The following is a 20487-nucleotide window of genomic DNA, read 5'->3' as shown; positions in this document are numbered from 1 at the left end:
TTCTACTTTGTTAGAGCTTTAGGAAAAAAAAAATTCAATGGCCATTAACAGAGATAAATTCTCTCTCTGTTCAATAACTTTATAATTTAGTTCCTATACTAAAAATTAATAGAGGCCCAGCTCCTGAGGATCTAAGGGACTGGTGGTGCCCACACAGACATCTTTCTGCTCAAATGAACCTTTTACCTGCAGTCCCTGTGTACCTTTCACTCAGCTCCATTTCAATCAGATTCATTTTCTATTAAATTTCAAAGAATGGCACACAAAATGATGGAATTTCTATAGAGCTGCAATTTTTCTAAAATGTCTTCTTCATTTACCAGACTATGGGGAAAACCAACTCAATTTGCCAAATTTGCATAAATATTACGTTGATTTTCCAGGGCTAATCATAACCTTAATCCCCCATTCTGATTTGTGTAATCAAACTTGAAGGGTTTTTATATCTGAAGAAGCACAGCACATCAAACATTTATTTATTGACACAGGTTTGGTTTTGCCACAGACTTCTTTAAAATCCAAGTTTAATCAGGAATTTTCAGTTGAAACAAACAGCTGGTTTTTATTTTATCATCCTGCAAAAGTTTTGTTGTGAGATGTCACCATTTATTTTTATAGATTGCTCCATAAAGTTGGGGGAAAATGGTGGTGTGAGAATACAATGCATGATGGTTTTAATATTAAATATTAAATATTCTTTAAAAGTTCAGGTTAAAGGATTTCAGAGTCCCCATTACAAAATAACAAAGCAGTTTGATTCCCCCAGACAACACAACATTTATAACCACACCTCCAGAGTTATTCTTTCCACCACCCCAAATGTGCAAAGGATTTATCAATGCTTTCATTACAGGATGGTGAAGCCCAAAACTTCTCCAAATTCTGATTTATTTTTTATTTCTGAGGGGGAAATCCTCCCTTGGTGGCTCCCAGCAGCTGCCACTTGCAGTGTGCTGCTGCTCTCTGCTGCTTTCTGTGCTGCTGGAGAGGACTCTGAGCATCCCGAGGCGGCCACGCAAGGAAATAAATATTTATTTCAATATTTATTTCTTTATTTCAATATTTCTCTCCAGAATGCTGACACAGGAGGGGAGGAAAAGCATTGGAATCTCACAGGAGTCTCTGTGAGGATGGGAAAATGTTGTCTTGCCTGTGATTTGCTTAGCAGGATAATTTGCAAAAGTGAGGGAAGAAATTATTATGGTTTAATTCCCACTGCAAAAGGAGCTGCCCAACACAAGCAATTTTCTCTTTTCTGTGTCACAAACATCCTGTGATGGAGTTTTGGGTCCCTCCAAAGAGAGATAAAAACAAGATGTGGCTGGCCTGGCCCTGCTCTGGAACATTCCTGTCCCAGGGTGAGGGCTCAGGTTTGCCTTGCCCTGAGGAGGGAAGTTCTCAGCACTGGGTGAATTAAAACCAGAATTAGGATTAAAATTGGGATTCTCAATTGCTGCACTCATCCCCTTGGATAAAAGGGCAGAGGCACAGGGAAGATGCTGAGGATACAGAAAATTGATTTATGATTTAATTCTGGATCCTCCTCAGCATCTCCAGTAACCTCATCATTACCAGAATTATTCCAGCAATGAAACAGGAATAATGTGGATTTATTAGACAACAGCTGAATAATTCCCATTCAAAATATTCTCTTAAAATAGTGTGTTTGTGCCACCTTACCTGTAATTCAGGCACAAAACACACCTGGAGGAATCAGGGTCTCTGTGCCAGCCCTGGATCACCAAATTCAATTTATCATCCCTGCACCAGTTGCTAGGCTGGAATCATAAATAACAAAGGACAAACTCTCCAGTTTCCCAGAGAAAATGGCCCCTGATGGTTGTTCCAGGAGCACATATTTCCTTGTCTTTTTGGAAAGATATTAATACCCAACTTTCTGTGTTGATAAATAACATAACATGCTGAAATTCACTTTTTTTTTTTTTTTTTTCCTTTCAGTGAATGCAGCAAACTGAATTCCCTCAGGCTGCTGAAAAATAGGTCAGCAGTGTCCAGGCTTCCTGAAGATATTCCTCCCTGGAAAGACTCAGCAAGGGAAGCATGGAGACATTCAGATTCCTTAAAAATGGCTTTAAAACTTGCACCCAACTTCCCACTGCCCCTCCCAGGCACTCTGCAGCTTCTCTGGAATAAGAAAGGATTGTTTGGGACCCAAAGATCAGGGAATGAATTCATATTTTCAGTTCACAGCTGTCAATCAGATCTTTTAAAGCTCTTTTTTCACACTAAACTCACCTTGGACTGAAACAAAACATAACAGTAAAATTGATTTAGGCTAAATTAGTAAATATTTCGTTTTTGCCTTAAATTCTGAATAAATTTGGGAAAAAAGCAGATTCTGTGATGCCCAGCTCCAGCAGTGGGTGGTTAATGATGCTCCTGTGCCCCTCCAGACCAGCTCCAGGGGCTGTGTAATTGTTTTTCTGTCAACCTATAAATTCTTGAGTAACACCAAAATTATTGTGATTTTTCTTCCTAAATAATTCATGTCTCACAAAGTACAAGAGCAGGCCCATGAATCACTGAGAGGTAACAATCATATCTACTGGCATTTCTTCTCTGAAGGAAAAAACCAGGTTTGACTTTGTCATCTTGTTCAAAAACCAATGTTCTAATCTGGCATTTGTATTTTAAACTTGAAAGTTCCCTTCATCAGAGTTTTTGTCTGAAGGATTGCTTTTAACCACGTTTCCCACTTTTAATTCTATTAGGATTATTAATATCACTGCAAGTCACAAATTGGTTTTATAATGAACTGCAACAAGGCTCATAAACTGTGCTTAAAGTGATGCAATTATTTTCAAAATCACTCTGAGTTGTTTCAGTTTTTAGGACTTAAATGCAAAACCAGCATCTTATTCTTTTCTAGAAATAAAATAAATCTTTTAAGCCAACTTGCAATATATTAGTGGCAATTTTTATTCTGTATTCCCTGGCTGCAGTGCTGAAGCTGCCACTTTTTCTTAGGTGTATTTAAACTGAAAAATGCAGCCCAAAATTTAAATCCTGAGTTCTGTTTCCAGAAATAGGGAAAGAAATGAAGATAACTGTCAGAATTATTAACTCACCTTTCTGTAGTGACCATGATGAAGGGGTTACAGCAAAAGCCAATATAAATTAAATGGCCACAGTAAATAATACATGAAGCAAAATCCCCTTTGTTTCAGGAAAAGTTGCTCTAAAGCAGAGGCCTGAGGGCATTCAACTATTAAAAATACCTAAATTTCATTCAATAATAATGACATACAGCAGGGAGATCTATAAATATGGTTTGTGAGGAGATTTAGGTCAACAACAAGGTAAGGTGAGGACAGATTTCCATTCTGCCCAAGTCAATGGAAGGTCAGCAGGAGAAAAGCTCTGGATATTGCTCCAGGGGAAGAGAGGGGAGCAAGAGAAGAGCACAAAAACTGATTTTTCACACAATATGAGAGAACTAATCATAAATATGTAGGAGTTCCAATCCAATCTTTAAATCCAGAATTAATTTACAATGAGGGAAAAAAAGTTGAGAACTTTGTGTTGAACCTGGTCCACCTGCAAGTAGTTCATCAACTCATGATTAATAGATATTAAATCTAAAAATATTTTAATAAAATGAACTGCCTGGGCCCACATTTGCATCACCAGCCCCAAAACTTCATGAAAACAAAACCTCCAGGAAAACAAAAACTCCCCAATAAGCAAAATGTGGAGGAGAGAAGGGAATTTCTTGGGGTAACTCGTTAGCACCGCGGATTCTCTCTCTGGTGAAACATTTATCAACCACACAAAAAGGTCTAAAAGTGAAATATAGTAATTAAGAGCAGGGTTTTATCGATTGTGTGGCTTAAGTAATTTTTCAGGAGCCACGTAAGATTTAATAAGTGTAAGTAGTTAAAGATCCTGCCTGGGCTCTGCCCTCGGTGTAATTGAGGCGGTAAAAAAGATCAGCTGAACGTGTGTTGATTACCACCTTATCTTTGAAAGGCAATTAAGCACCTCAATCATTGCAACAAGATTTGATTGTGCAGCCTTTATTGGACATTGATCTTTCAGCAAAGCAGCTGCATTTCCCATTAAGTGACAGCAGCAGAGTTTAACTGGGACACCCGAGCCCGCTGACCCGGCCCAGGGGTGACAGCAGCGGCTCCTGCAGGTTCAGCTCCCCCCAGAACCATCAATATTTAAAGAGGTGCTACAAGGAGGAGCCACCTGATCCTCGGCGTTCCGTTTCTCTGGAGTAGTTAAGGGAGGTGAAACAAAGCTCTGGGAGCTCATCTCTCCCTCATTTAAACATCAGCAAAGAGATAATTAAGGCGAGGCTTGCAAGGGGAGCTAAACTTTATTTCAACTCGAACCTCTGCAAAGCCAGAGGGGTCATTTTGTGGATCAATTATTCCTGAGTGCTGCAGAAAATTTTGAGACATGGTACAAAATCTTCCTGGCCATCAGCATCTCACATTCAGGCCAGAATCTGAGTGGTAAAAAAGATGCAAAGAAGTTGGTGTTTATAGCAAGAGTGGAAGTCAATGAAATGTTTTATCTTTGGGAAAAAAAGTAACCAGGTTTGTGTTTATAGATGAAAATTATTTCATCATGATTTAATAACTCAAGGATCCTTACACACTGCTCATTTCCCTCTGCAGAGCTGCCACCCAAGCCTCAGTGAGAGCAATGAGTGATCCCATATTTGCACTCTGCCCTCAGCCATCTCCCAGTTCATCCTTTAGCACATCAACTTCCCGAGAGCAAGAGGTCCATTGATTTCCATGTAATACAAGAAAATATTACATCTGCTTAATTGTTACACAGTGAGATCATTGAACAAGAGATCAGGGCTCTATTTAATGCTGCCAGCAGCTCAGAGCTGCAGCAATCAATAGTGCAGTTTGTCAGGGATGCTCTCTGAGGAGCCCTGCCCATCCCTGCTGCTGCAGGTAAGCAAAGGCAGCACTGCAGAAATCACACGAGCTGCAGCTCCTCTCAAGAGCTGGATTTATGGGTTTGTAATTAAAAACCATTTTATCAACCTTGGGTTGAGCCTAAACCTTTACAGCCAGGTATGGATGGGCTCTGTAGCAATGGATGAGCAGTGTTGGATTTTAAAGTTATGATCAGCCCTAGGAAAATGCTAACTGCAATTTTTCTTATTATTGAGGGCTCCTGTAATGCCATCCTGGAGACATTTAACTTGTGGCAAAAATATTCTCCAAAATTTAACACTTCCCTGATTAAAGAGTTTAGTGCTGCTTTTAGAAAAGCCACATTAAGTGAGAAACACTTCTATTGCCTGGAATTAATTTTAAAAGTATTTAAAAGTATTTATAGCTTGATAGTCATTCATTGAGAAGTGATTACCTTTCAAACCAGCCCCTCCCCACTTTACATTTATTTTGACTCATGAAAACTGGAATGACCAGCTTGGATCACCAGGATTTGGAACTCACAGCTTTAATTGCTGGCACTAAATCCCAGCACCAGCAATAGATCCTGTTTCCATTAATTCCAGATTTCCACTATCCAAGTCTTCCTGTTTCCATTAGTTCCAGATTTCCACTATCCAAACAGTTCCCCAAAAGCTTTTTTCTTAAATTTTTGTGCCCAGGTTTCCAACTGATACGAAGTCATTTTGTCATTGTTGGTGCATGAAGCTGTGCTTGGTTACAACTGGAGAAATCAGTTCTTTTGCACCCAAAAATTGAGATATTCTTGAGTATTCTCCTCATTAATTAAAAATACCAGAGATTTGTTAATCAGGACAGGGGATCTTCTACATCACTTAGATTTTGTATTCATCTATAAAACAATCAAAAGAAAAACAACACCACACATCTGGAGCTCAAGAATTGCAAAATATAAAAGCATCAGATATATTTTGGATATTTTATTTAAATATCATTTCCAGAAATGCCATACAGCCATTTTGCACTTCTTTTAGGGTGGGATTTTCTTCCCCAAAGGCTCAGTGCCACAGATTCATTCACAGTTAGAGCTGTGGCAATTAATTCATGATGAAATATGTAGGCAGGCTCTACACCTGAGCAGCTTTATCTTTTCAGGGACATTCTGAAATGTTTCCTTGCCCACAGGCTACAATTCAGTTCTCTAAGCTGATAAATGCATCTCTTTAAATGATCTCAGGTTTGTCCAGCAGCACCAGTCCCTGACTCCCAGCCATACCCTCAGAAATTCTAATTCTTCAACTTCACAGAGCTCTGCAAAAATAAATCTCTCACCACCAAAACTTCCTGCAACAGCACACTGAGATGAGAACACAGTGGAAAAACCAAGTTTAGGTGTTTTTAGTGAAAGGCAGCAGGAGTTTGCAGCACAGAACCCACCAGAGGACAGGCATTCAGCTCAGTACATGGCTCCTTCATCTTCTTTATTCAGAAAATAAACAGTGACTGGGCCCTGGCTGGTGTGAACAGTCTCTGTGACACGGGCAAAGAACCAGGAGCCAATTCCATACAGCAAAGTGGGGATGCCTGAGGAGAGAGAAAAACACATTACACACACACAGGGAAATCCAAATCCAAATTCACATGAGTCCAAAATGAAATGAGAGGGAAACATTCCTGGAAAAGCTGCCTTGGAAGTATTTTTGTCTTTATTTAAATGCAGCAATCAGTGCAGGAATTGTTAGAAAAAGAAAACAGGAGGAGAACAGCATGGAAGAAGTGAAACATTGCCATGTACACGTGATTTCTACTGATTAAATATACATCTATACATATATTTATATCTGCAAATACTAAACCCAAACTCCCTGAACACCCATTTAAGTTATTGGAGTCTATGTCAGAGCAGAAATTTTAAAAATAGGCAGTGAATCCATAGATCAACATGAAGCTGCTCTGGGGAAAATCAGATCAGCAATCAAAACTATCAACTCCCACAGAACTGCAATTTACACACACACATATATATATATATATATATATATATATAATATACTATTTATTACAGAGGGAAAAGCAGAGGTGGATTTAGGCCCTGAATCCAGAAACACCAAATTTAACATGCTTGGAGCTAAGTGCTTAAGCCTGAGGGAAATAAATTGCTTGTTTAATCATGTTTTCCAATCATTTCAATATGAAACATGAAGGGTGGTTGTGAGAAAAACAAAGGTGTGACTGGGTGGAGGGGAAAAGAAAATCAGGTTTAAAGGTGCTACTAAGAAATCAATCTTTGTGATTACATTTTCTCACTGTGTCATTCATTGGAAAGATCAGAAAATTAAGACCAGCACACAAGTTTGGGGAAAAAAAAAGTAATTGAAGACTTGTGAAGAAAAGGAAATTTAAAAAATTAAATATGGAAATAAAGAATGTATGAAATATTATGGCACTGTCATTGCTGGCATTCAAATAAGCTTTGGGTCTGCAACTAAAAATTTGAAATAACATGTATCAAAACTTAACTATATCTACTTTTATATTAATAAGGTACTGATAAAATGTTTTTATTATAAGGATTGATATCCCAGCAGCCTGACCATTCCTGCATCAGGCACTGCCTGAACAGAGTTTCACTTCAGAACTGCTTAGAGGACAAAAGTTCATCCAGGGCACCCGGATCTGCAGCTGGAAAATGCCAAATGAAAGGAGTGAGGCTTAAATAGCAAAGCTCCGGTCTGTGCCTGTCCCAGGGAAACACGAACTCGCTCTGTCCCAGGGAAACACGAACTCGCTCACACCCACCCTGCCAGGATCCATTTCCAGCTCTGCCCCTGCCCTGCTCACAGCTCCGAATTCCCGGGCACAGAGAGAGAGGAGAGAGGGAAACGGGGAGAGAAGGGCAGGGAGAGAGGGAAAGAGGGAGAGGAGTGAGGGGAAAGTGAGGGGGAAGAGAGGGGAAAGAGAGGGGAAAGTGAGGGGGAAGAGAGAGGGGAAGAGAGAGGGAAAGAGAGGGGAAAGAGAGAAAGAGAGGGGAAAGAGAAGGGAAAGAGAGGGGAAAGAAAAAGGGAAAGAGAAGGGAAAGAGAGAGAGGGGAAAGAGAGGGGAAACAGAAGGAAAAGGAGAGGAAGGAAAAGGGAAAGAGAGAAGGTGAGGAGAGAGAGGGGAACGGGGAAAGAGAGAAGGTGAGGGACAGGGGAAGACAGAAGAAGGTGAGGAGGAAAGAGAGGGAAAGATAAAGAAAAGGAGACAGAGAGCGCTCGGAGCAGAGCTGCCCAGTCCGAGCCGCCGGCCCTGACGCTCGCTGCCCCTCAGACCGACCCTCATGGTGATCGCTGTCCCTCACGGTGTCCACTGCCCCTCACGGTGCTCGGTGTCCCTCAGGCTGTCCCTCAGGGTGCTCGCTGTCCCTCAGGGTGTCCCTCACGGTGTTCACTGCCCCTCACGCCGTCCCCAGCGCTACCCCTCAGCCGCCCGCCCCTCAGGGCGCCGTCCCGGGCCAGACTCACCGGCGTTGAGCACCTTGAGGGCGGTGAAGAAGGCGTCCTGCAGCGCCAGGTCCTGCGGCGCGGCGCGGGAGCAGTGGTACTTGATGAAGGGGAAGCAGCCGGTGCGCAGCACCAGGTAGTTGGCGCCGTCCACGGGCCAGTTGAAGTGCGAGAGGCCGAACTGGTCGTTGCGCACCGCGCTGTACTTGACGCAGAACGAGGTCCAGTGGGGCAGGCGGCGCTGCCGCAGGTGCTGGCTCAGCACCTCGGAGGCGGCGGGGCGGGCAGGAGCCGAGCCCCGCCAGAGCAGCACCGCCAGGGCCGCGCCGTGCAGCCCCCGGACCGCGCCGTGCAGCGCCCGCAGCAGCGCCAGGGCCGCGCCGTGCAGCGCCCGCATCCCGCGGGGCTCCGCGCCTGCGCCCGCAGCGCGCCTGCGCCGCCCGGGGGCGGAACCAGCGGGGACGGAGGGGACGGAGAGGGAACCGGGTCTGGGAATGGGGAGGGAACCGTGAGGGACAGGCGTCTGGGAGTGGAGAGGGAACAGGGGTCTGGGAATGGGGAGGGAACCCAGAGGGGACAGAGAGGGAACGGGGTCCGGGAATGGGGAGGGAATGGAGAGGGAACGGAGAGGGACATGGGACCGGGAATGGGGAGGGAACCGAGAGGGAACCGGGTCTGGGAATGGGGAGAAAATGGAGAAGGAACCGAGAGGGACAGGGGTCTGGGAATGGAGAGGGAACGGAGAGGGACAGGGATCTGGGAATGGGGAGGGAATGGAGAGGGACAGGGGTCTGGGAATGGACAGGGAACGGAGAGGGAACCGAGAGAGACAGGGGTCTGGGAATGGAGAGGGAACAGGGATCTGGGAATGGGGAGGGAATGGAGGGGGACAGGGGTCCGGGAATGGGGAGAAAACGGAGAGGGACAGGAGAGGAACAGGGGTCTGGGAATGGGGAGGGAACCGAGAGGGAATGGAGAGAGACTGAGGTCTGGGAATGTGGAGGGAAGGGCCCCGGGAACTGAGGGGACAGCGGCCGTAGAATCGCCCAGGAATAGAGAGGGAATGGCCCCGGGATGGAGCAGGAATGGCCCCGGGAATGGGAAGGGAACGGAGCAGGAATCGCCTCCCGGTCCGGGATGGACTCTGAGGGGCTGCAGCGTGTCCAGGGAAGGGAACAGAGCTGGGGCAGCTGCAGGAGCTCAGCCTGGAGAAAAGGAGGCTCAGGGGGGATCCCTGCCAGGAGGGGCAGGGAGGGCAGGTCGGGCTCTGCTCCAGGAACAGGGACAGCAGGAGGACATGGCCATGGACTGCTCCAGGGGAGGCTCAGGGTGGACAGCACAGGAATTCCCTCCCAAGAATGGTGTCCAGGCTTTGGGAAGGGTTCCCAGGGAGGTTTGGAGAGCCCATCCCTGGAGGAATTCCTGCACGTGCACTCTGCTCTGGGCTGGGGACAAAGTGGGATGGGGCACAGGTTTGTTATGTTGGCTTTTCGAAATATTAAAATAAATTCTATGTGTATAATAGTAAAATAACTTTCCTGTATAAACATGTTTCTTTCTAATAGCAAAAGTTAAACATACGTTTTTTAAAAATAATGTGCCTAAACTACCTGCTTAATTAAAATAACAGCCTGTAAATGTATAATAAAAACCTGCAACTAACACAACAATTATCAACACTCACCAACTGCAGAAAACCAAAACTACCACCCAAATTAAAAAAAAAAAAAATTTAAAAAATAAAAGCCACCCATACTCTAAAAAAACAAACCCAAAAAGTAGCCATACTAAATAATTCTCAAAAAAAAGTTAATTAATTAATCTATGCATAAAAAACTATAATATACAACAAGTTAATATATTATAAACTAAATATATATTTATATAAATAATATATTATATATTAAAGGGGCATTCCCAAAACAACTGTGTGCTCTTACCAAGCACCTAACCATTTTATCCCTTTATTTTATGTACATCTCCTATTATATTTTATTAAACCTTATACATTTTAACAAAACAATAAAACATGTTTTTCACAGGTTGAACTCGATGCTCTTGGAGGTTTTTCCAAGCTCAGGGATCCTGAGATTCCGTGACAGACACACCCAGGCTGTGCTGGAGCTGAAGGAGGGGTGGCAGTGTCACAAAAAATGGACAATGACATTTTTGGAAGGGTTTTGTTGATGCCCAGATGCTGAGGGAGCACCTGCAGCATCACCCAGGTTCACCTGTGCTCAGAGTTTATCCAGCTGTGCTCCCCAAAAACCTTCAAGGGTCAGACCCTTTCAAAGAAGTATTTTTATATCACAGCATATATTCAGTTTTTCTAAGTAAAACCTAAGGTTTTGAAGCATTTAACATTCTATTTGAGAGAGGGGGAAACAGTCCAGAAAACTGAGAAATGGAAACAAATTTTTTATTTCAATAATTGCAAGCAATATCTCAAACTCAGCTATCCAGTATGAACATTTAATTAATCAATTACTACCCCACAATATGCCCTGTTTATTTATTGTACATGTGTGTAGAACAAGTAATTATTAATCATCACCAGCAAAACATTTCCCCTTCATGTTCACCTCCCTGTAATTAATAGAGAACATAGTTTAATATCCTTCTTTAGCAGTGGTAACAGTGGCTGAGGATAGAAAATCCTTGGAATCTGGTGCTGTGTGAAGGGCTGAAATAAAGTATTGAACTTAAAGACTGATACAGTGCTGTTGTATTTCATTAATGAAGGTTGTCAATGATTGTGGTTCTTAATCCTTTGTTCATCAATATAACAAGGTCTGCAGTCTAAAATAAATACAGAGGATGTGCACAATGTAACATCTACAGATTTGATGTGAATTTTTAAGGAAAGCCTTAAAAATCCAGGGATTTGTTACCTTAACCTAGAGGGAAGGTGGTGAATTCTGATCCTGGAGATCCTCCAGGAAAGAGGGAGGGTGAATTTTTCATTTCACAAGACATCTGAAGTGGTTGTGTTGATAAACTGCTTTTTTTTTTTTTGCTCTGTGCTCAGAGTTGTCATTATGAATGTGGAAATGTGGGCTAAAAGCTTCTCTTTAATCCAGGGCTTTAAACCCAACTACCTAAAACAGGAGACCCAGTTTCAGTGTCATCAACTCTCTCTTTCAGAATGACCTGAAGTGCTCTGTGCTACACTGAATTCCTGCTGAAACAAAACCCACCGAGTGCTGCCAGTTAAATAAACATCTCCATTTCCAGCTCTGGCTCCTGGGGAGCACAAATCCTTTCTTTTCATTGTCCCTCACCTCTCCTCCAGCATTCCTGCACTCCCTGCAGCTGAGGGAGCAGCTCCAGCTTTTCCCAAATCTGGCGTTTTTTGGGGGGTGGTTTCTGATGAGAAGCCACACCTTTCATTTCTTGCTTCACACTTTTCTTCCCATCCAGCTCACGTTCTGAAATTCAATCCACACTTCAACAACTCTATTACTCTTCTAATGAGTGGGAATAAATAATCCAGTAGTGTGAACAGAATTCTATTCCTGGCTTTTTAACAATATTACAATTTGATTTTAGATCTGCAGCATCGCTAAAAAACCCACATTTTTCACATTTTTGGCAGCAGCAGCATGGGAGCTGAATGTGAGAGACTGCAAAGCAGTTTCAATCCTTCCATCAGCTCAAGGCTCAGAAGTGTTAGTAGTAATTAAAAACTTTTTTTTTTTTTTTTTTTTTTTTGCCCCTCAAAATACATTTCACACTTTGCACACGCTGAGAAATCTCTCTCACCACGAGAACTTTCAGGTCACTTGTTTGCTGCAAAAGCAGGTCCAGCTTTCTTTTGTCAGGGTAGAACAAAGGCAGAAGGAAGTGCAGGTTTCATTTCCTCCCAGGACACTGCAGTCTATTAAGTGCCAGTGAACTAATGAGCCTCTCAGACCTTATGTTGTTCTGGCTTGGATCAAGGCTTCCTTTTCCTTAACCCTTTGGAAACCAGCTCAAGTGCAGCTAAATTCCACCTTGGGAAAATCTCTGTGAGCTCTGGGCTATCCAAACCCAACACTACACGGATGTAAAACAGCAATAAAAGCAGCAATTCAAAATACTCCTGTGGGTTTTTATTCGAAGCAGGGATCAGCATTTAGGCAAATGTTTTCATCTGCAATGAATTAATTCTGTGACCAGAGTAGGAGGGGGAAAAACTCCACAAAAAAATAATGTCTCACGCTGAGGGATCAGAGATTTGCTGTCAGAAAAATTGGGTGCTGATCTTGTGCAACTGCTTGGTCTATTCTGTGTTAAAAATGGTTTTGCCTGAGCTTTTTTTGGGAAGGAATCCCAAGGATAGTTGCCATTCCTAGGATAAGAGGATTCAATGAGATCTGTTCTTCCACAGTAAAATATGGAAGTGTTGTCTGTTGGAACAGTGAAGATTTAATGGATAATTTTACAAATATAATTCTGTCCTTCAACAACAGTTCACAGTAATTTGGACCAAAAGAGTCACCAATATCCAAAATAGATATGGACAGACCTGCAAAAGTCATGGAATTCTGGAAATCACAGTGATGAATTCGTGCTAGTACTGCTCTTTTTGATAATTTGAAAATGACCACAGAAAATCTACTGCAAAAATCTTTAGAGAATAGAAAAAGCAGCAGAACAATAGAGATGGTTCTGCAGAGGAATGGGGGCTGGGATTTCTGATAAAGTGGAGTTTAAATTAAGGCATTTACAGGCAAAAGAACCATGGGATGGTTTGGGGTGGAAAGGACCTTAAATCTCATCCCACTGCTCCTCTGCCATGGCAGGGACACCTCCCACTGTCCCAGTGCTCCCAGCCCTGTCCAGCCTGGCCTGGGACATTCCAGGGATCCAGGGACACCCTGTGCCAGGGCCTGACCTCCCAGGGAACAATCCCTGCCCAAAATCTCAACTAACCCAAATCTCCTTCAGTTTGGAGCCATTCCCCTTGTCCTGGCACTCCAGCTCCTTCTGAATATTCTGAATATTCTGAATATTCTCCATCTTTCCCCTTCAGGGCCAGACTGAGCTCACCCCAAAGCTTCTCCTCTCCCAGGCTGAACAATCCCAGCTCTGCTGGGAGGAAAGCTTGGGAGAGCTGGGATTGTTCAGCCTGGAGAGGTCTCTGCTCACCCTGGTGGGCTCTGGACTGTGTCAGGTCCAAGCCTGGAGCTCCAGGCTTCCAGTGCTCAGCACTGCTGGAATTTGGGCTCTGCTCCCCCTGCTCTGAGTCAGTGACCCCATAAATCAGATTTTTATGCTGAACTTCAGGAATGACAACAGGGGCACCAGGAGCATTAGGATGATCCTGTGCTTCTCAAAAAGGGAGGTGGGATGTTCCCAGTGCCATCACACACATTTCCTGCCTCACTTCATTTCCACCAAGTCAGAAGGAAAACCAAACCTGTTCTCACAGAAGCAGAAGGAATGAGGCACTTGAACATTTTCTGTTAACTATTCCTTCAGAGCATCTGCTTCCCAGGCTTGCTCTTCTTCCCATCTCACTTTGTTTTCTGCTCTAACTCCCAGAATTGCTTCAATATCTCGAATTGCCATCTGTAACAGATTCCAGGAGTACAAGTTATTTAATGGGCATTTTAATGGGATCCAGCAGCCAGGGTGCACAGCTGGCAGTGCCTGCCTTGAACAGGTAACAGGGTTACCCAGGACAGGATGCAACAATTAAATTTAATATTACTTTGGGGGAATTATTAGTAAATATGTACAAATCCCAGGTAAATAACACTGCAATTTGTACTCCTAATTAACTAACAGGTGTTTTATTTCACATATGTTCACTCACAATGAAGAAAAGTTCTCTTTTCTATTTTTCTTCAGTGGTTGCTTTTCATTCCCTCATATTGAAAAATGGGAATTTTTGTTGTTGTTGTTTATTCTGTAACATGTTGAAATTTAATTATGTCTTCCCCAAAATCTGTCATTTCACACTCTACTTGAAAACCCAGTCGGTGTGGAAAGAATCTGCTATAAATTATGTGACATGACTGAAGATACAAATCTACCAGAGCATTCTCCTTCACCTTTCACAAAACACACACAGAAAGTTTTTATTGAGCTAAAGGTGATGCAGCTCAGCAAAAGAAATCCCTGTGGGCAGCAGAGCAATTCTCTGGAATCAAAAAGCAGCTCTGTGAGGAGGGCTGGGATTCCTGATTGCTTTTTTTCCTGGGGCAGCCAGGTGGGGAACCTCCCCAGGCTGAGCTTTGTCCTCTCCATCCAGGGATGGGCACAAAGAGCAGAGAAAATTGGGAACAAAACCCACCTGGGAAGGGGTGAGGGCTGGGAATGAATGGATTAGTGGCTGCCTGCTTGAAAGAAATCAGTGTTAATAATCCAGGCAGTTATTACCAACTGAGAAATTTGTTTCTAATTTAAGATTCTTACCTTGATGGTGTCCCTTTAAAATAAAGCAAGGCAATTGTGACAGAAGTGTGTGAGGCAGTGCCAACAGCTCCTTTGCTCTTCCAAAGGACACTCAGGAGCATTAGATTACAAATAAAATTTCACGCTCAGGGATGTCTCTTTTCAAAGAAAAAGTTTCAAACTTAAATTTAACTAACGGGTTCCGTGGGAGACCGAACTCCAGTGACCCAAAGCCTGTAAAGCACCCCCAGGCAGGGAGAAAAAAGGGATGGTTTAGCACTTGTTTGTGATCCAGCATGAGGTATTTGCGGGCCTTGTACAGAAATTAACCGGGATCGTTAGTTAATTAACACCTCACCTTAAAATTGGTCTCGCCTTGCATATTAGGTGCTGATATTTCTTGATGGATGATGAAGAGATTGCGAGCAAAGGTCAGCAGGACCCCCTGGAGATCCTCCCCGATTGTTCTGTTAATGATATCCAAACAAATGAGTTTACCAATGATTCCCTTCCCGTGCTCAAAAAAAAACAATCGCCCTCTCATTTGTGCCTGCCTGGTGCTGGAATTTAATGAGCATTTTCAATCTCACAAGGTGAAAATCTTCAGGGAGATATGAAAGATGAGGCTCCATTTTAACTTGTCAACGGGAAGGATTTGTGCAATAAATAATTTTTATTAATCAACTTAGCAGAGAGGTTTCAGCTACTCCAAGTAAAGCTGAGGAAGGATTGAGAACATTTGGAACACTCACATTAGTTGGGAAGAACTTTCAGCCTAAAATTTGGGAAAGAAATTTCAGCAGGATCAAGATTTCTTAGATTGTTGGAGCTTTTGAGGCTTTGCTTTGCCAGACTCTCCACACTTTAAGGAACAGGGAATTACACTGAGAATAATGTGCCTCGTTCACTGGAATCGACCACAGATCTCTGCTGGAATAAAATGGGGAATTCTCAGAGATGTTTCAGGTATTTCAGTTATTTTATAAGCTCCAACTCCTACAATCTTGAAAATATTTCCCAATTTAGGCTTTGAAATTGCACTGAAAATGTGATGGCAGACAACAGGAATCATCTTCGCTGCAAATTGAGTTTATTTCTTCTTGTCCTACTACCAAAAAATCCGATTTTCCCTTCCTGCAGAGCTTTTTCTGTGCTGGGAGATCGTTAGCAGATGCCATTTGTGCCCTCCCTCTCCTCTGTAGCCTTTCCATGTCAGTCATGCTCTCCAGAGCTCTAAACATTTTCACTGCCTCCCTCTCACAGAACAGCAGCATTTCTCCCAGGACACAATTTCACCTTTTTTCCACAGGATCCTGACAGCTCTGGATTCCCAGATCCTGCTCCCAAACCCTCCTTGTTCCTCACGCTCAGCACAGCTCTCTAAATGTCATTTCTTCCACCTGATCCCAACCAATCCTAATTCTATTTCTCACATTGTTCCTTCAATTTGTGGAGATCATTTGGAATTCTCTTGCAGGAGCTGTTTTGTTCTCCAGGTCATTAATGAAATAGCTGCAGCATCAAAGGAATGCAGAACAGGCTGAGAGCAGAACGCTCCAGCTCCTCACTTATTACATCCTATTCTGGCAGGAAACTTGGGCCAGAACAATCTAAAAAAGGCATTAAATCCACCCTGCTTTGCCTCCTGAAGTCAGCTTTTTAACCATGTATTTGTTTTGGGTCAGGGTAAATTTGGGAGGAAACTTTTGAATGGGGTTTTTATTTAGGAAATAGATTTAAGTGGGTTTTTCTTTAATTGGTTTGGGAAAATATTTTTTGGAGAGAAGTGGAAAAAATTGTTTATTTAACAGGTGAAGAATTTTTTAGCATAAAAATGAATAATATTTAATATTTTCTGTCCTTCTTTTATGACTGAAATGCTTAAAGCCTCCCAAAATCGCTCCCAAAGGCCAATCTTGGGAGCAGTCAGGGCATTGCTGTGACAGGAGGGGACAGCCAGGGCATTGCTGTGACAGGAGGGGACAGCCAGGTGTTCAGGCTGCTCATCCCTCCCTGGCTCCAGTGTCACCCTGCACACCCAGAGTGTCCCCAGCTCTTTGTCACCCTGGTTTAGGGACAATCCTCACTCACACCATTCCCAATCTGTGTCCCCAGCTCTTTGTCACCCTGATTTAGGGACAATTCTCACTTACACCATTCCCAGGCTGTGTCGCTTCTGGTCTTCATACAACACAAAAACTGTTCCCTGTTTTTCCTGTTAATTAAGACAAAATTATTTTATTTATTCCTAAAATAGTGGTAATTGTAAGAAATGTGTAAGTACACACCCACTACACACCCAGACTAAGCAGGGCTGGTTTGGAATTGTGTGTAAGGAATTATTGCTCAGTTTAAATAGATTATTGCTCTGACTTATTGCAGAGAATACAATAAATACAACAGAGTCTATTCCACAGCAAATATTTGGGTTTCAAAGCAGTAAGAGGGGGTCAAAAGTATCTTAAAAATTCTCTCCTTGCACAGTTATTTTTATCTAGAAGCAGGTTAACCCCTAAAAGTCTTACACACACTTCAACTGAAAGAAAAGTAGGTGTGTGTGGCACTTGAGGACATGGTTTAGTGGCGACCAAGGGGTGGTGGGTTGATTGTTGGATGATTTTAAAAGTCTTTTCCAACCCAAACAATTCCATGATTAATGATTTACATTGCTGGCACTGGAATTCCACAGCTCTGCTTTCAGAACTGGCTTCACCACGTTAGAATTCACACAGAAAATTCTCAATATCCCATTTCCTCATATTCCCCCTTCATACCTGGAGGTCAAATCCCAGCCCCCGGGTCTGGCAGGTGTGGAGGAGGACGCTGTAGGAGATCCCTGAGAGGCTGGAGTGTCTCAGCTGGCTGCTGGCCACGGCACAGAGGGCAGGCTGCAGGAACAGCACAGGGAACAGCACAGAATTCCTCATTTTCACACCAGCTCCCACCACAGCCCAACATTAAAGGGTGAATAAATCACTGCCTTTGCACAGGGGAACGGCTGCAAAGTGATACAGGGTGGGGTGAGGAGGGGTGATGGAGGAATTGTTCCCTCTGAGGGTGGGCAGACCTGGAGTGGATTTTCCAGAGCAGCTGAGGCTGCCCCTGGATCCTGGAATGTCCCAGGCCGGGTTGGGATAGTGGGAGGTGACCCTGGGATGGAAGGGGTGGGATGGGATGGGATGGGATCAGTGGGATGGGATGGGATGGGATGGGATGGGATGGGATGGGATGGGATCCATGGGATGGGATGGGATGGGATCCATGGGATGGGATCCATGGGATGGGATGGGATGGGATGGGATCCATGGGATGGGATCCATGGGATGGGATGGGATGGGATGGGATGGGATGGGATGGGATCCATGGGATGGGATCCATGGGATGGGATCAATGGGATGGGATGGGATGGGATCCATGGGATGGGATGGGATGGGATCCATGGGATGGGATCCATGGGATGGGATGGGATGGGATGGGATGAGCCTGAAGTTCCCTTCCCACCCAAACCATCCTGGCAATCTGGGATTCTATAAATGAACTCAGTAACTCTCCTTTTGGAGGAATCCTTGCTCCTCACAGCTCTGCTGGAGAGAAACATTTCCATAAACCCCTGCATGGCAGATCAGAATCACAGAATTGCCCTTTATAAACCACATTGTGGTGTTTCCACATTTTGGTGTTTCCAGTTTTTGGTGTTTCCATATTTTGGTGTTTCCACATTTTGGTGTTTCCACATTTTGGCATTTCCACATTTTGGTGTTTCCAGTTTTTGGTGTTTCTATATTTTGGTGTTTCCATATTTTGGTGTTTCCATATTTTGGTGTTTCCACATTTTGGTGTTTCCATATTTTGGCGTTTCCATATTTTGGTGTTTCCACATTTTGGTGTTTCCACATTTTGGCATTTCCACATTTTGGTGTTTCCAGTTTTTGGTGTTTCTATATTTTGGTGTTTCCATATTTTGGTGTTTCCACATTTTGGTGTTTCCATATTTTGGCGTTTCCACATTTTGGTGTTTCCATATTTTGGTGTTTCCACATTTTGGTGTTTCCATATTTTGGCATTTCTACATTTTGGTGTTTCCACATTTTGGTGTTTCCAGTTTTTGGCATTTCCACATTTTGGTGTTTCCACACCCTTCAGTGCTCACTGAGCCCCCTGAGAGCACTGAATCCAGCCTGGCCTTGGACATTCCAGGGATGCAGGGGCAGCCACAGCTTCTCTGGGCACCTGTGTCAGGGTCTGCCACCCTCCCAGCCAGGAATTTATTCCCAATATCCCACCTGCCCTGTCCTCTCTCCCCCTTGGACAAAGGTTGGTGCTACACCAGGTTTGAGCCCTCAGCAGAGCTCAGAAGAACAGAGATGCTGCTTTGAGGAGCTCTGAGCAGAGCTGTTCTAAACCAGGGCTCTCCTGGTGATATTTTTAATTCTGGACTGTTCCCTGGGAGCAGGGACACTGCACATCAAAGCCTGTAATTTACAGTATTTTCCCTAAAATGATATTTGTTTTGACATTGACTCATTTAAGTTGACATAGCTGAAATCCTGATCTAATACATCTCTGCCTGAAAATTAATCATGTTTATAATATTCTGAGAATTAATAACACCCATTGCTCAAGTCATTAACTTAAAAAAGGAGCTTCCAAAATCTGTTTCTGTGCAGTAGGGGACCACAAATAAATGAATGCTTGATAAAATAATCCAAGCAGCAGTTTAACAAGCGTAAACTTGAATGTGGCTGCAATAACACAGAACTATTGTTTAAGGGTTGGCATCAGGTTGATGAGGTGCTTATTTCAGCTACAAAGCATGCATACACATGCATAATGAACTGCAGGATGAATTATTAATGTGTTGCTTATTTAGCCTCATCTGTCTAGAAGATAATGTATCCTAACTATAATGAGTGATTGGTTTTGTACATAATTACAGGAGCAGCAGTATCTAGGAAATTTGTTCTTTCAAAGAAGGAGTTCTAAAAATAAAATCCTCGCACAAACTCCGGGGCTGCTCCGTTTTATCAACATCAACCCTACCAGCATGGAGAATATCTAATAAATTAAAAGGGACAGAATCATTATTAACATCATAATTTTACACAAAGTGTTTTACTTAATCATTCATTACAGATCATGTGCAGTAAAAACATTTGTCTCTTGGTTTGTTTCTTTTTCTTTTCCTGGGAGACTGCAGTCTTGTAGTTAACTCTTCAGGAGATAAAAATCCTCAGAAATAGAAAAAGAATTAAAAATAAAGTATATAATGACAATTTATGTTAATTCTGACAGAATTTTAATTAAAAGAAAAGTTGCTACTTGATTACTTTTCATTTCTAAAACTTGGACTACTGGGACTAATCAGATGTAATTTACTTCTCTCCAACTAAAAGTGGTTGCTTGAGGAGAACAATGGATCAAGAGCTCGTTAACCCCTAAATTACAGCTCCATGACATTTTTGGAATGGTGATACATCCCCTCCTCCACGGATGGAAAAGAGGGAAGCTGTGAATCCTCTGTCAAAACATGGCAAGCAGCTTCTGTTTTCTATCCCTGTGTGCATGTACACAGACACACACTTCTTGTGCTGGCTTTTCTAAAGACATTTCTTCCCATTTGATAGAACCCCAGAAGATTTGGGTGGGAAGGGACCTTAAATCCCATCCCATTCCCCTCCTGCCATGGGCAGGGACACTTTGCACTGTCCCAGGCTGCT

At 43.1% G+C, this 20487-nt stretch overlaps 2 protein-coding genes across 3 annotated transcripts in view; both read right to left on the bottom strand.

Annotated features, from left to right (window-relative positions):
• Nucleotides 1-5872: 5872 nt before the first annotated feature.
• On the bottom strand, nt 5873-8786 carry C12H15orf61 (chromosome 12 C15orf61 homolog). The gene is made up of 2 exons (XM_033070792.2): nt 8411-8786; nt 5873-6491 (listed from the first exon to the last, which is right to left on the bottom strand). Exons 1-2 carry the CDS (start codon nt 8784-8786, stop codon nt 6364-6366), a joined length of 504 nt encoding a protein of 167 aa, XP_032926683.1. The 3' UTR covers nt 5873-6363.
• A 4420-nt stretch (nt 8787-13206) lies between these two features.
• Nucleotides 13207-20487, bottom strand: part of IQCH (IQ motif containing H) — a 57138-nt gene continuing 49857 nt past the window's right edge. For both annotated transcript variants that reach the window (XM_033070525.1, XM_033070526.1), the window contains 4 exons: nt 17545-17658; nt 16924-16985; nt 15129-15237; nt 13207-13942 (listed from right to left, as the gene is read on the bottom strand). In XM_033070525.1, coding sequence (XP_032926416.1) covers nt 13841-13942; nt 15129-15237; nt 16924-16985; nt 17545-17658 — 387 coding nt within the window. In that variant the 3' untranslated portion in view covers nt 13207-13840. The remainder of the gene's footprint in view (nt 13943-15128; nt 15238-16923; nt 16986-17544; nt 17659-20487) is intronic.

The sequence above is a fragment of the Catharus ustulatus genome, chromosome 12, assembly GCF_009819885.2.
Source record: "Catharus ustulatus isolate bCatUst1 chromosome 12, bCatUst1.pri.v2, whole genome shotgun sequence".
Taxonomy (NCBI): domain Eukaryota; kingdom Metazoa; phylum Chordata; class Aves; order Passeriformes; family Turdidae; genus Catharus; species Catharus ustulatus.
This window is presented reverse-complemented; position numbering and strand designations above follow the sequence as displayed.